The sequence below is a fragment of the Gouania willdenowi genome, chromosome 15 (genome assembly GCF_900634775.1).
Source record: "Gouania willdenowi chromosome 15, fGouWil2.1, whole genome shotgun sequence".
Classification (NCBI taxonomy): Eukaryota; Metazoa; Chordata; class Actinopteri; order Blenniiformes; family Gobiesocidae; genus Gouania; species Gouania willdenowi.
The window spans coordinates 23,261,875-23,276,596 of record NC_041058.1 but is presented as its reverse complement, the minus strand read 5'-3'; the positions used below and the strand labels follow the sequence as shown (position 1 = coordinate 23,276,596).

The 14,722-nt window shown below is 39.1% G+C and overlaps 3 protein-coding genes across 16 annotated transcripts in view; all 3 read right to left on the bottom strand.

Annotated features, from left to right (window-relative positions):
- Positions 1–1,898: 1,898 nt before the first annotated feature.
- On the bottom strand, positions 1,899–6,694 carry LOC114476431 (hyaluronan-binding protein 2). Its single transcript, XM_028467929.1, has 13 exons — positions 6,443–6,694; positions 6,159–6,276; positions 5,978–6,067; positions 5,785–5,895; positions 5,575–5,691; positions 5,369–5,479; positions 3,871–4,042; positions 3,618–3,715; positions 3,185–3,548; positions 2,935–3,077; positions 2,456–2,590; positions 2,202–2,347; positions 1,899–2,102 (listed from the first exon to the last, which is right to left on the bottom strand). The coding sequence occupies exons 1-13, from the start codon at positions 6,500–6,502 to the stop codon at positions 1,935–1,937; spliced, it is 1,833 nt and encodes a 610-aa protein (XP_028323730.1). The 5' UTR covers positions 6,503–6,694; the 3' UTR covers positions 1,899–1,934.
- Positions 6,695–8,288: 1,594 nt separating this feature from the next.
- Positions 8,289–10,122, bottom strand: LOC114476961 (probable E3 ubiquitin-protein ligase TRIML1; the record flags this gene model as incomplete). Its single annotated transcript, XM_028468980.1, has 5 exons — positions 8,289–9,204; positions 9,275–9,417; positions 9,520–9,545; positions 9,650–9,883; positions 10,006–10,122. Coding segments are annotated over 5 exons (1,077 nt in total), but the record flags the coding sequence as incomplete, so codon positions are not given.
- A 1,914-nt stretch (positions 10,123–12,036) lies between these two features.
- Positions 12,037–14,722, bottom strand: part of ablim1a (actin binding LIM protein 1a) — a 59,749-nt gene continuing 57,063 nt past the window's right edge. For 13 of the 14 annotated variants that reach the window (XM_028467916.1, XM_028467911.1, XM_028467917.1 and 10 more), the window contains 2 exons: positions 13,775–13,855; positions 12,037–13,579 (listed from right to left, as the gene is read on the bottom strand). In XM_028467916.1, the coding sequence (XP_028323717.1) occupies positions 13,466–13,579; positions 13,775–13,855 (195 nt within the window). In that variant the 3' untranslated portion in view covers positions 12,037–13,465. Of the gene's footprint in view, positions 13,580–13,774; positions 13,856–14,722 lie in introns of those variants that run through there. The other variant, XR_003675581.1, reaches the window with a different exon arrangement.

The window sequence follows — 14,722 nt, the reverse complement described above, 5'->3', positions numbered from 1 at the left end:
ATGATAGGATATGGATGCATGTCAGTGACGTGCAGTCAAGGTAGGCAAGGTAGGCAGTGCCTACCCAAGGGTGAATTGATATTTTAATTATTTATTTTAATTATAAGATATTTATAAATGATTTTTTTTTCCATTTCCGATAGCCTACAGTACCTATAAGTTTGAAAGTGTCAGTATTTTGTGCTTTTCATAGCTTAAATGACTAAACATCGCTATTTTCTGGTACGGCAGAGACGCTGCACAGTCTCACTCCGCTGTAAGGCAGGAGGAGGCCACAGCCTCTTCCAAAAGTACATTGCTGCTCTGCCTCTGTTCCCATAGCGTGTTTTTCTTTTTGCGCATGCGCAGTCTGTTCCCCAAGATGAAAACCATTTACGTACAAAGGCAGCTCTCTATGCTGCCTTTGTACGTAACCACGCTATGCTAAATGCTATACGTAAGTGCACAGTGCATTAGTGAATTGATAGAGTGTGGCCGCTGCTACATTCTCTAGCTAGTGGGCGGGATAACACTACAGGCAGGATGACTGCGCTAGAGACAATAGAGACACTTTTTTTGAGGAAAAACACCAGCTTTTTAAAAGATGGGAGACCAACACCTGAGCTACCAGACCTTCAGCAAAGGTAAGATCAGAAAATTGTTTGTATTTTCTACAGTGAATGGAACAAAAGGAAGGATTGGCTTTGTGGATGCTCCTCACTGAGGCTGTTCTGAGTTGTTGTTGTTGTGATTTTTTGTTGTGTTTCCAACACAAACAACGGATGTGCTGCCATGTCATGAAATGTATCTTATTGGGAGAGTATGGAGGCTATATAAAATAATTGTTTTTTGTTTCTTTAATGGTGTTTTGCGATGTTGATTTTGTTAGGTTAACACTTGCCAGCAGAAACATATGAAATTGTCATTGGTGTTGACATTGGTGGTCTTGATTTGCAACACCCTGCCTACCCAACCATAATGCTCACGGCACGTCACTGATGAGTGTTGAACTGATTTTTCCTCCAGGGTTACTCGATGAACAGATCATTAGCATCACAGCGTCAAACTGTAGAGAATGCAAAATAAAGCTTAGGCTGCAATCTCTCTGTAAAGGGTTTGCATGTTCTCCGTGAGAATCCCAAGGTGTATTCAATGTTAATGGATTTGTGTGCATTTGTTAATAGAATTTGCAAATATGTGTGTGAAATGTGTTGATTTCTGTTAACTGTGCAATGGACTCGTGTCCTGTCAAGATCCCTTTACTATGTGTTCTTAGTCAGCTATAGGATATGATCCAGCACAGGATGAAGCGAGGGTTAAAGATGACAGGTCAAGCATGATATTAAAGAAATCAAATGCAAATTCTTGTTTGAGCCTCATTTTAATGTGAAAGAAAATGTCTTTCAAACATCCTCACATAACTGTTCCTTGATTTTTTATCTCAAAATCACAGCACATTTTGGAAGTGTTCATTCTTTTGTTTTGTTTAATTGCTGGAGCCCAAACACTCTTACAACAGGTTTAATGCCATTCGCGATTTAGAGACTCAGATAACCTTAAGAAATATTATTTTAATGGAAGAAAGACATGGCATGCACTCTTGAGGAGAACATGCAAACCATGCCCATGGTTGAATGAAATCCATCCGGCTGAGAGACATGTTGGCTAACTTCTGTGCATAGAGCAGGTCATCCGTTTATTATGCTGTCATACTACAAACGTGCTTTATCTCCACCACTCCATCTTTAAAATCCACTACTTCATAAAAGAGCATTGACTAATACATATTCATTACTGACAGGCAATCATTTAGACAAAAGCAGCATTTCAAATATAATTAATCTTTTTTGTGTATAGCACCTCAGATCTTCTCAGATTGAAATGACAAAATAATCTCAATAAAGTGAATGTACCTCCAAGGCTATCGGACATTTGGACCTGTGATTGTTTCGTTGCTAACGCGATGTTTGCTGAATCTTTGCATTGATCCAATCAACAAATTCCGTGACCCGTGTGTAAACTCCAGGCTTGAACTTCTTGCCACATTGGTCTCCCCAGCTCACCAAACCATAGATAACATGAGCGCCACTTTCCTGGCAAGTCAGCGGACCTCCAGAGTCCCCCTAAATTAAGGAAACACATAATTAATGTAAGGAGTTACATTAAATGTGTGATTATTGTATTATTGTGATATCATGCAGTTAATATCCATCAGTAATAACCTGGCAGGAGTCCACCCCTCCCTGCAGGTAACCAGCACAGAACATGTTTTGAGCCAGAGCACTGCCATAAATATTTCTTTCACTGCATTTCTCCTGGTTGATCAGGAGTACGTTTGCTTCCAGGAGATGGTTGGAGCCATAATCAGCTGCAAAGGACAACAAAGACATACAACTTCATCTTTGAACAAATGTTATGATATGATAATGTAAATGTATTATCATTTTGAGTGTAAAAAGTTGTTGATTTCCCATACATTGTTCTGTGGCACCCCATCCAGATATTCTGCACTCCATCCCATCAGGCAGTTGTGAATTTGGCAGACAGGCTGTCTTCACAAACTGTGTCTCATTGGCACAAACACCATTGTTGCCACGAAGCTTCAGCAATGCTTTCAAAATAAAGTTCAGATGAATAACATATATTCAACATAACATATATTCATATATTCTGTCTGTTTTACATCTATCTGATAAAAACAGTAGCAGATAACACCAGGTCACTCTTTCCAGTATTAGAGATGTTCCTAAATGTTAGACTTAACTTTGAATATTGACGTGTTTGGTTTCAAGAGACTGAAAGTTTGTCAAATTAGAACTGGGCAAAAACAGCAGTCATTTGCATTCCTGTTCTATCCCAGTTATTGCTGTTGTCAATTAATTTTAAAACATTATTCATCTCTGAATAAACTTTGCAAACATTCTCATCTTTAAATTGAGTCATTATAAGCATTACCTATGTCATTGTAAACAGCTATTGGAGTCTCTCTGTAGTTCTCATGTATGATCGCCCTCTCAACATCAAGTGTTTGAGTCATGGAATCTTCACTATTAAGAGACAGGCTGCCCATCAGCACCTGCATGTCTTTGTTTTTCTCTCTGTGCAAAAACAGACATGATTGAAATGAATAAATATAATACTCAGATATGCGCAGAAAGAAACTCAAATTTGTTTGTTTTGACTTTTTTTCTTCCGTTGTACCCACATGCAGTGTCCAGCTGTCAGCACCCAGCAGCTTGCAATGAGAACACCTCCACAGATGTGACTGAAAGGCTGGGATGTTTGGCTCGGTCTCACTTGCAGAGATACCTGCCAGGGTATCTCCCCTGGGGGGACCTTCAGACCGCCGTAGATTCTGGCCATTGACTTTTTGGGCTGAGGTTGTCCACAGGTGGCGAACTCTTCTTGGGAAACCGTGGTGTTAGGCGTGGGTGTGGGTGGGGCACCAGTAGTTGCATCGGTAGGCTTTGTAGCCTCAGTGGTTTCCGGTTTGGTTGGGGTGTTAGTTGTTGAGGGCTTTGCATCAGTGGGTTTGGGTTCTGGTGGGACGTCATCAGTTGGTGGCTCATCTGGGAGCACATAAACAGAGGATTAATGAGCAGAACTGGTTACATTTGTTTTTGTGGTTTTCTCCTGACTTGTTGGTTCGGGGCACTCAGTCACATCACAGTAATCCCACAGCAGTTTGCGACCTCTTCTGAAGAAGCACCAGGGCATGATATCTCCATCTGGGTTTCTGTGAAAGAGATCAGTTGTTACTCAAACACTCATAGTCAAAATTCATTTACTTTCTATACCAGCCTATCCCAGCTGACAGGAGGTGTAAAGAGAGGTACATCCTGCACGGGACACAATGGAATTGGAAATTATGATTTCCTGTATTCTCCTGACCTGCAGAGGTTGTGGTGACCAAGTCCGTCAGGGTCCTCAAAGGTATTGAAAGGATCAACTCCTCTTTCCAGGATAAAGTGAGAGTTCCAGTAAAGGCACTCATCTCCATTTTCTGTCTCACTCACATTGCCTCGATAGGATTCACCATCGTCCACAAAGCAGTCATTTGGTTCTAAGAAATATGCAAAGCCCCATTAGTGCAGAGCGCTGATCAAATAGATAAATAAGTTTTGAAAATAATTGTTGGATCATTAACCCTCCTATCATCCTTAGGGTAAATTTTGGGCGACCGTGGCTTAGTGGTAGAGTGGGTCGTCCAATAACAGAAAGGGTGGGGGGTTTGAGTCGCGCTCTAGCCAAGTCATTGTCGTGTCCTTGGGCAATGCACTTTACCCACATTGCTTAGTATGAATGTGGTGTGTGAGTGAGTGTTGGTGGTGGTTGGAGGGACTGATGGCACACTATGGCAGCCTCACTTCTGTCAGTCTGCCCCAGGGCGGCTGTGGCTACAATAGTAGCTTACCACCACTGTGTGTGGAGTGAAAGAATAATGCACATCAATGTAAAGCACTTTAAGTGTCTATGATAAAGCGCTATATAAGATCCAGTGCATTATTATTATTAATCTGACCCCATTCAATGTTTATCATTCAAAAAATAATAGTAGGGATGGACAATAATCTTATGAGAACTTTCCTTCACCATGGGAATGAAAAAGTGTGTAATTGTTTATCTGTGTGTGTATGTGTGACATACTACACAACAAAGAAGAACTGATATTTCCTGCGCTGTGGAGGGTGGGGTATTCCTGTAAGGACATTGGTGGTTCATGCAAACTAAGGGAGGGAAAAACATATAAAAGCATGCATGGCGACCCTTTATCCAAACGATTCCTCATTGTGATCTGTGTGTATTCTATACGGTCTCTCTTAAAAATGTCCACTAGGAAAAGGTTTAAAGTCAATGAGGTTTTGGAACAGCTCTTTCACAGTGAAAGTGACATAGAGGAGAGTGTCTGAAACTTTATAGTGAATAACCCGCAATATGTTACAAAAAATGTGATAAAAATAACAACAATCAATATTGTTCACTCTGTGAGAGTCATATGTGCACCCCAAATTTTAAAAGATTTGGATGAAATATTTCCAACATACACTAACTCTAAAACTAAAAATTTGATCAGAAAGTGGTGCTGCAGGAAATGTCATACTTTTGTGGTCATTAATGCCGTCAGTAAATTTAAGAAGAATTGGATGAAAACTATAAACTAATTCTAATTTAAAAGTTTGGCCTGATGGTGGTGCTAGAGAACAGGTCAAAGTTTCATTATCAAGGGGTAATTTATGTGCTCAATTAATAAACAAAGTGCCTGAAAATCATTTTCTGAAGGCATGTATCCCTGGGGTCAGAATGACCCCAAGGGTGAAATGTGTTAGTAATATTAGAGGATATTAGGAGGGTTAACATTTCATTATTAAAGTCACACGTGTGCATTTACCAACGTTGCAGAAACGTCCTCTGTATCCTTGCGAGCACTGGCAGTCAAAGTCATTGCCATCCTGAATACATTGTCCTCCATTTTTGCATGGATTAGGATTACAGAGGGAATCTATAAGGGAGTGAGAAGACACAGAGAGGAAACCTACATGGGATGGAGATGCGGGAAATAGTAAACTTGCCTTATTTAAACAAAGTTGTCCTTACAGTGTTTACAGTCTGGAGGCAGGAAGGGCAACTTGCATTTGCACTCGTAGAACGGAGGAGCGGAAGTCAGTACACACTCACCACGGCCACATTTACCTCTCTTACAAATCTTAGGGCCTGAGAAAATAAATAAAAACATTAAAAATACAAGAATTTGTTATTCTGGTTTCGGTTTTATAAAGTTAGTTGAAAATTGATTATTTTTCAAACCTTTCTCGCATCGTTTTCCTTTGAACGGGTCGGGGCAGTCACACTTAAACTTTCTTTTGCCCTTCTCCCTACACTCCCCACCATTATGGCAAGGATTTGGGTGGCACAGACCTGAGAAACAGCAAATTTTAACACTGACTTATTATTGTTCTTTTATTTTCAAATATTGGAACAGAAAGGTTGGCAATCCTACCCTCTGGCTCTTGAATATCAAAAAGCCACTCTGAGTTCTCATCTTCTTCATCATTATCATTTTCTCCTTTTAAGATCGCAAAGAAGAAATCTAGCACAAACATTTAGTGTAAATTTGAAGCATCAGTGGATACTTTTTGGTGCATACACTTCATTTTAAAAGAAGAAAGTGAAACACTGACCTTCAACAATGTCCTTAAACTTGATTTTTAGTTTTTCAGGACGACCTACATGATGTCTACCGTGATGATGTCTACCATGATGATCGTGTTTGCGCTTTTTGTGCTTGTGTGGTTTGAGCTGAAATTACATGAGGAGTCATTTTTGGCACTTTTTCTTTTTTTATTTTATTTTACCCAACATAGTAAACAAACTAAGTTAATTTTCCCAACCACAATTATATTTTTACTGCAATTTACAAACATGAACAATGTAGTGTGTGAGCATCCTGTATCTATATACATACCTCAGCTGGTGCCAAAAGCACTGCCAGGAAGAGACAGATGAACAGGAGCTTCAGATTCATAATGGCAATAGACCAGGAAACATCCAGGAGAGTGGAATCAGAGTGCTCTGTGTGGTAGCCGCCTTGCACTTATCTACATGTTGGTGTGAGGACACTAACCTTTAGGTCTGGCTTTCATTACTGCTGTTGACTCAGTTCTATTGATCAGGCCTCTGCTCTGAGAATAGGCACTTCTTTGTTCAAACTTGAGCACAGGACGGACAAAACATTTCCTCTCAGCATCTTACCGGTCATAATTGTTTTTTTTTTTTTGTTTTTTTTTTTTCCACATTTGATGTAGTTTTTTTTCTATTCAATATAATATTTAGAATATTCTAATAAAAAGGCTAATGATCAAACTCCACAGCTCAGAGAGCATATTTACTCATAGCTGTTGTTTGTTAAAGGGTGGACTTTAGATCTACACACAAATTGGGTTCATTTAGGAATAAATCTAAGTTTGTTAATCTATTATTAAGAATGAGTCACACAATGGTTTTAAGCGCAATATATAAATATAGCTTATACATGTAGCGCTAGTGGTGGCTCAAAAGTAAAATTACACTTGAATGCACAAACCTTCATAAATACAAAGAAATAAAGGAGTTAAGGATAATGTAAAATCAGATCAAAACCTTTAATGTTTGACATATTTTTTTAAAATGCATGGATGTGACAAATTAATAAAACAATGAAATGTTATTATATGTTTTGTTTGTTTCAACCAACAAAAGTAATAATGTGCAAAGCTGGGTACGTGTTGAAAAGTAGTCCATCACAGGTCAAGCACACACTGAGAGAGAAACAGACCCAAATCTAATGGAGCGTAAAGTTCTATGCAATTCTAACAATACGTACAAACTGCTGTTTGGTTTTTACAGCACTTACCTAGGTCAAAGTTTTCATAGGTGTCGGAGAAAGCACCCCTACATTAGTTAAAATGCTGGTTTATAAGTATAAGTTAAACAACAATTTTATATTCTTTTGTATTTTATCGATATTTACAATCGGCTGAGTCAATACATCACCATGGGATTAGCTGATTTTCAACACCTGTGCATAGTGAGTTATAATTTGTGGTATGCCTGCCCAGTGTGAGTTTGATTCCCAATGAAAAGGTGTATTTTTTTCTCATTCGAGTTACTATTAAGTACTTCTTCCATAATATATGAATCAATTGATTTAAAAGTCGATATATACACCAAATTTCCTTCGGTATATGTGGTGTGTTGGTTAGCAAGGGGTGAGATACATTGGGAAATTTGATTCAGGGAAGAACTTTGACTTGATTGATCACAGGTGTAGTCCATTGAGATTGATTACAGCTGTTTTATATCAATAAGGGAGCAGCTGGAATGGAGAGCTTGGAGCAGTCTGTATGGAGCAGAGCGGCTAAGCTAAATGGCGCTAGCTGTGCTCGAATGAACTTGAAGCTGATATCCGGAGTTTCTGTGAAATCTATATTTATGTATCATTCTTTTGAAATGCGAAAATATACCTAACTAGTCTTTTACTATGGTCTACTGCCGGTGGTCATTTATATACATAAATGTATAAAAGTCCCTCCTTCGTCCTATAGACCCCTATACAAATGGAAACGATCACCGTGATCGCCCAGCCAATAGGCTTTGACTTCCTGTTTTTGAGACTGTCAATCAAAGTGAATGCAGAACTGTGCACGGAAACAAGGCCGCGCGTCACAACAGAAAACATGTAAATATAGTTTTGGCTCTTACCTGACCCATAGACCTATATTAATGAGACCTTGTTATGTTCCGCGGTGCGCGTGCAGAAAAGTAGAGGCGTGGCTTCTGGTAGATTGGGAGAGGCAGTGGGAGGAAGTGGAGCTGTTTAGGGCGGGACATTGAGACGTTTCTCAGAAACTCCGGATAGCAGCTTTAATGTTTATACTGGGCAATGAAAGCCAACTCAAACCTGAAAACCTTTAAACCCTTACCTTGTCAACAGGTTACAGTTAAATACCCCACCCCCCACACATAATCTCCTTCCTCCCCCAAGGTTTTGGCTGTTAGAATTGGTTAACTGGTTTGGGGTTTGATAAGGAGAGTGGTCATAAATCCCAAGATTAAAAAACATTTTAAAGTCATTACAGTTCTGTAGATATTACTTGGTTTTCAGAGGGCACACAACTGGAAAGTCGCAATTTCAAGATGAAACATTGCAAATTATTATAGGATTTCCATTGTTTCCGTTGTGATTGTGACCAGGACACAGCGCAAGGTGGAGACAGTCCAAAAAGGTTCCCGCACTAAAAGAGAAAAGAGGGGTCATTTCGTCTGCCTCTAGAAACGTCACCAATCCTGCAGGAAAACTACACAAAATTCCAATATGACAAAAAGGTCTTGCTGAAGGCAACTGATGTGGCAGCCCACTGTGCCAGGCTGTGTAGTCCCCATCAAAGTACTCCACACACCATGACTCAGCACCACGGCCAAGCCAACAGTCCTCAGTGGTACCTTTACGGGAAATTGTAGGGTAGGTAACACCCAGTTCCCAGTATGTCTTCCCAGAAACGTTAACCTCCCAATAATGATGACCGGAGCTGAAGGCTTGTAAACTGATGACATTGAGGGTGGTGTCAAAGCGCCCCGGGATGTTTGGAAGGTCCTGCCAGTCATCTGTATACGTGACACTGTCGCCATCAGGAGAGATGAGCAGCTTCGGGTGAGCAGTCCTTGGATCCAGGCACACCTTGCTGGAATCTGCAAATATATGCATGGTAATTTAGTGTCCTATATGCCTTTGCAACATAAAAGTAATGTGTCTACTGACAACTTTTGATGATTTTCTTGATTGTTGGAGTCTGAGAGTGGACAAGATCAAGCAAATTGTTGGTGAGAATTAATATCTGCTCTGCTTTACCTTCATCTAGGCTCACACTGCTTGGGTCTGTTGTATTAAGCAGATCAATCACTCTAGGAGAGCCATCACAGAGATAAATAACATCGTTATTTAGGGATTGTGAGTTTGTGAGATGCTTAAACAGCAGCTAATAAACTGTTGTTTGATGCAAGTACCTCTCAACTGTGTCCACACTTTGATGCTAAAAATGAGACAAGAAACCACTATAAAAATGTAATCTCCAAGAATTTAAAGATAAATCAGTCATTAATTTAAACTATTCCAAATTAATTATTATTTATTTACCGTCACTACAGCCTCAAGCTGGTTTTGGTCCAGCACCATTTCGAGCCTGGCCAGGTCCTGTTCTATCTCCTGAATTAGAGAATGGTTCCTTTCCATGAGAAGGTCCAAGGCAGTCACGGCAGCTCGCTCCTCCATCTCCAAGTGGGACAGGGTAAGCTTCAGATCTTCATCTAGGACTTTCTGGATCTCTTGATACTTCAGTACAATGCTTTCTTTTATCATTGAGGACTTTTTCTAAAACAGAAAACATGTTTAAACCCTGATCAAAGGTTCAGAAATAGTCATTCTCTTTTTTTTCACGTTGTGAATATATGTCCACCTTTGAAGCCAAAGGACTGAAATTTCGGAAAACTTACTGTGATCTCTGATTGATGCACCGCCAGGCTCTTCAGCCTGTACTTCACTGCTTCTCTCTGAGTTATCAGACATTCATGGTGGCTTTCTAACACTTCCTGTTGGAAGTTTTGGGAAGATATTTAGCACAGCTACATTAACCCTATAGTCATTGTACACATGCACATTTTGAGATTACAAAAAAAAAAAAAATCATTATAAACTAATCTTGATTTATCTCTGTAGCTATACTGTGTTTTAGATTATGGAATTGGAGTAGTAAATGGTCGCATTTACTGGTTCAAGAGATTCAAATTCTGATGTAGCTGGTTATGATTTACAGTCTGCATAAGCAGGACCGAATCATAACCTAGCCGCTAGAGCGGACATGGGCTCGTCTGTGAACAGTCGCATTTACAGACCTTGGAGTCGCTGTTAGCTTACCAATAAATGGGAGGAGATTCCGCAGCTTTACAATAAGTGTTGACTAGGCCACTGGGAGTGAGGCCTGAGACCAAGGCAGGCTGACTTGATAATAATGTATCATGTTTTTCTGCAGTCAGTGCCTTCTCCTCTCCCTTCTCTCTCTGCTCTGTTTCAGGTGTCGTGAAGCTGATGATGGCAGTTCCTGATCTGTGGTTCACGGCTCAACTAGTCTGGGACTCTTTGATGTTCTATCTCTCTATCCTGTTCTGTTGGTCCTTCTGTCCACTAACCCTAACCAGTCACAGCAGATGGCTGCCACCTCTGAACCTGGTTCTGCTGGAGATTTCTTCCTGTTAAAGGGAAGTTGTTTCTTCCCACTGTTGCTAAATGCTTGTTCATGTACAACTTGTTGGGTTTTTTCTTTCATGTTATTAATTTTATGTTTTGCTAAGCACATTGAGATGACTTTGCGCTATACAAATAAAGTTGAATTGAATTTAATAGTATTGTAGTTGAACAAGGAGAATGTTATCATTTTAAAGGGAATATAATATACTGTACACACCTAGAATATTGAAGGTAAAGATAATGATAATGATATAAAGATATTATTTTTGAAAAAGTTAAAAATCAAAATTATAGATCAGAATTTGTATTGACCCAAGACACTGTGACCTAGACGTTGTGCAAACCTTCGGTATTGTAGAACTAGTAGGCCATACGGACAACCCCTGGTGCTATTCGTACTTTTACCGAAGTACAAGTAAAGTTCTAGCGTTAGGTTTTGTATGAACATCACAACAATTCATAAATACGTAGCATGTCCGTAACACACAGAAGTACAAGTATGTAGCGTCTTAGTCACACGACCTAAACTGGCCAATGATGGGCGCTATGTACGGATAGAATAATGGTATATTAATATGACTACCGTACGAATAGCCATTGGCAAAAAAATGTCAACTAGTCATCAATTTAGATTTACTAGTGAAGTCTACTCTCACCACTACTGTACCAAAAACATTTACTAGTAACACTACATTTTAATGTATTTATTGATGTGTTTGACCATGCATTTGTTTTTAAACTATTGTAATAAACTGTGTGCTTGTATGCTTGCTGCTGTTTATCTTAGCCAGGTCTCCATTGAAAATGAGAATGTGTAAACATCGTGAAAAATTTTACTGTAAATATCGAATGCTCATTGAGTTTGCTTTTTCACAGATTTTTCCAAACAGAAAAAGTGTTTATCTTCTGTGCTTTTACCGACAGAAAAATAATAAATTTCACTTTAAATGTAGGCATCATTTGAGCTGAGAGTCTGTCACATTAGATATTTCTGCACTGATCCTAAATAGCTGAATGTAAAAAAATTTATTTTATTATAATCCGTAATGTATATACACTACCGGTCAAAAGTTTTAGCACACCACACTTTTTCCAGTTTTTTACTGAAAATTATTCAGTTTATTGTGTCATTGCACTCTGAAATGAAAGCATAGAACAAATAAGCAATTTGAGTTGAAAAAGAAATGATGGAATCCATGAACAATACTGTTCACCTGATGCTCATGAGGGTCTGGTACCACAGTGTGTTCCATCACTGCTTTTATGCAGACAGAGGGGGTTGTACTGGAAGTAACTAAGAAAAGTTGGAACACCTGAAGGAATTAGTAGCACCAGCTTTCAAGGCTGATTCAACCTTCATTGCTGCAGAAGAGCTTTAAATTGTTTACCCACTTTATGTTCCCTGAAAAAGGCCTATTTGTATAATTCTGAAATGTACATTATTTTTCAGTTTTGGGTAACCACACCTTTTTTTTAACCTCTGGTTGTTCAGTACTTACCTTTGTACCATTTAAAGCTATTCATTGGATCTGCACAACATGAATTGCAATAAATAACTGGAAAGATTAGGGTGTTCTAAAACTTTTGACCGGGATGTCATCTAATGAGATGTATTGTATACATATTATATCTGAGATATCTTATCAACATTTGGGGAGAGACAGGCAACGTAGAAACATCCAGGAGAACTTCCTTGTTTTGGAGCCTATACTGAAAGTCAAAGAAACCCACCATCTGTTTTGCTTTATAAAGGTCAACTATTCTTCAAGCACTTCTCCTTCTGTTACGTCAGTGAAACGTTTATTCATGATATGCAAAGAAAGCAAACAATAAGACAGAAAATAGGCAGTTTGCACCTTTGGTATAGCAGAGGATCATTATCGTTCATGATGAATTAAAGCTTTATTGGCTTTAATTTGAATACAAATGGCAGTGTGGGTTTTCATTTATAAAACAGTACTTGTTTCTTACATTATGGGTTTCTGATATTTGTTATTTTACCTTCATGGCAGAATAAATTGTGTGAAGATTTCCAACACATATAAAAGAAAAGCGTCATGAGAGCCTGAGACGAGAGACATCTTTTGTCAGGGTTGGATGTATGTATTGCAGGTTCAGCATTTAGGAGAAGGAGGACCAGTTACTTGCAGGTGGAGATCCAGTGAACCATGAGGCAGGTCTGCAAGCTGCTTTTCGATTGGCTACTTTTTATTCGGTTAAGTTTTTTGCAAACTTTGGACTGCATCCATTTCAGCCCAAGAGAAGAACAGCTGGCACATGTTCAAGCTACAAGCAGGGACATTTAATAATGGCATAATGAAGATCTAAGATAATTACAAATTTCCACAGGAATCAAGAGCAACAAATAGTAGGAAGAAACAAGCAAAAAAAGGAAAGGAAAGCAGTTCCATATGAAGCAAAGCAAGAAGTAAAACAAGCGCAGTCGAACCGAATAACATGACTCATCATTCATTCTCATTCTTTGTCATTTTTGAACATGGGAGAAATACCCGTTCTTTGTTTACTGTGCAAGTCTAACTGGACAAATCTCTCAGTTTTGAGTCCAAGGAAGCAATCAAGTCCGTTTCATGACTTCCTTATCTAAATCAAAACAAGAGGAAAGAAAAAAGAAACCCAGACTGACAGCTAGATTACAGACGTCATGTGTTATCTGGACAAATGTACAGGGTGTGCATGCTGCTCTGAGTGCTAGAAGAGCTTGGCCTTCTTTTTCATGTCGTTGCGTTTCCACAGGGGAAGCCTGTCAAACTCCTGGATTCCCATTCCAAAGATGTCAAAGAACGTTTCAGGTGCTAAGTGGCGCTAGAATTGAGAACAAAGAGGGGGAGAAAACAAAGGAGGCAGGGGTTAGACGAAGGGGAGGGGGGTTTGTTTGCAAAAATGAGTAGCAATAATTACTGCAAAGTCATTGCTACAGTTGAATTTGTGTAATACAGCATTTACACAAAGTAGAGGAAGGAAATATTGATTGCAGAAGATCAGGTTGAAAACTGATACCTCTAGTCTGGTTCTGTCCACATCCCTGGGCAGTTTAGCTCTCCCTCTACTGGTTATGATGAGCATTTCATAGGGATAAACCTTTAAAAGGAGACATTCATGAGTGAAGAAGCTGTTCCTTTAAGCTCAAGTTAAGAAATCACATGGATCTGATGGTGGCTCATTAAATATGGATATTTGGGTCTTTCCGGCTGCAATGAAGGGAGCACTGGGTGAGAAAACAGGTGTGTGACAGGAGGCTGACTGGGTATTTTCTCAGGTTGTATTAGTGACGTGCGGTCAAGGGAGGCATGGGAGGCAAATAAACCAAATGTAAACAAAAAAGCAATAATGCTTGAATGAAAAAAAAAGAGGTTCAAACCAACGAGACAAGAGTTTTTACCTCTAGCAAGGAGGTAATATTATTTGTTTGTTACTAATAATTTTAACCAAAGATAAACCTTTTATACCATGGAAGATTCCATTAGATTTTGGAAGCAATCTGGATTGATATACTGATTCTGGACCTGGTCTCATCATTGGAAAAATTAAAAAAAAAAATTAACCCATCAAGTTTCATCCAGATTGGATCCGGATTGCGCATATTATCGAGGCTTTTTGAAAACATGGGTGTGCCAATACGTTTGAACCTACTGTATAATTATTAATGGGGATAGAAACTTAGATCGCTAACCTAGATAATTGCCAATAACTGACAAAGAGATTGTTTGGCGCTTGGTGGAGATTTGCAATCTCTGAGTGCTCTTGTTTCTGAATGACTCTATGTTTTCTAATTGATGCAATATTCGAGAACGCTGGTTTTAAGTACCGTTAGTGTTTGGGCTGAGAGACAGTTCTCACTTTGCTACCTGTGTATATATGTTTTGTCTACATTTAGAGAGTAGATAATAAAATCTGTATATGTTTACAGTGTTTTTAAGTAAATACTAGAACTACAGATCGCAAAGG

Coding starts and splice junctions, on each gene's coding strand:
- LOC114476431 (XM_028467929.1), bottom strand. CDS start 6,502: ATGAATCTGAAGCTCCTGTTCATCTGTCTCTTCCTGGCAGTGCTTTTG. Junction 3,549..3,617: donor TGAGTGCCCCGAACCAACAA/GTCAGGAGAAAA, acceptor ATGTGCTCCCAG/ATGAGCCACCAACTGATGAC. Junction 3,078..3,184: donor CTGACAGCTGGACACTGCAT/GTGGGTACAACG, acceptor GTTTTTGCACAG/AGAGAAAAACAAAGACATGC.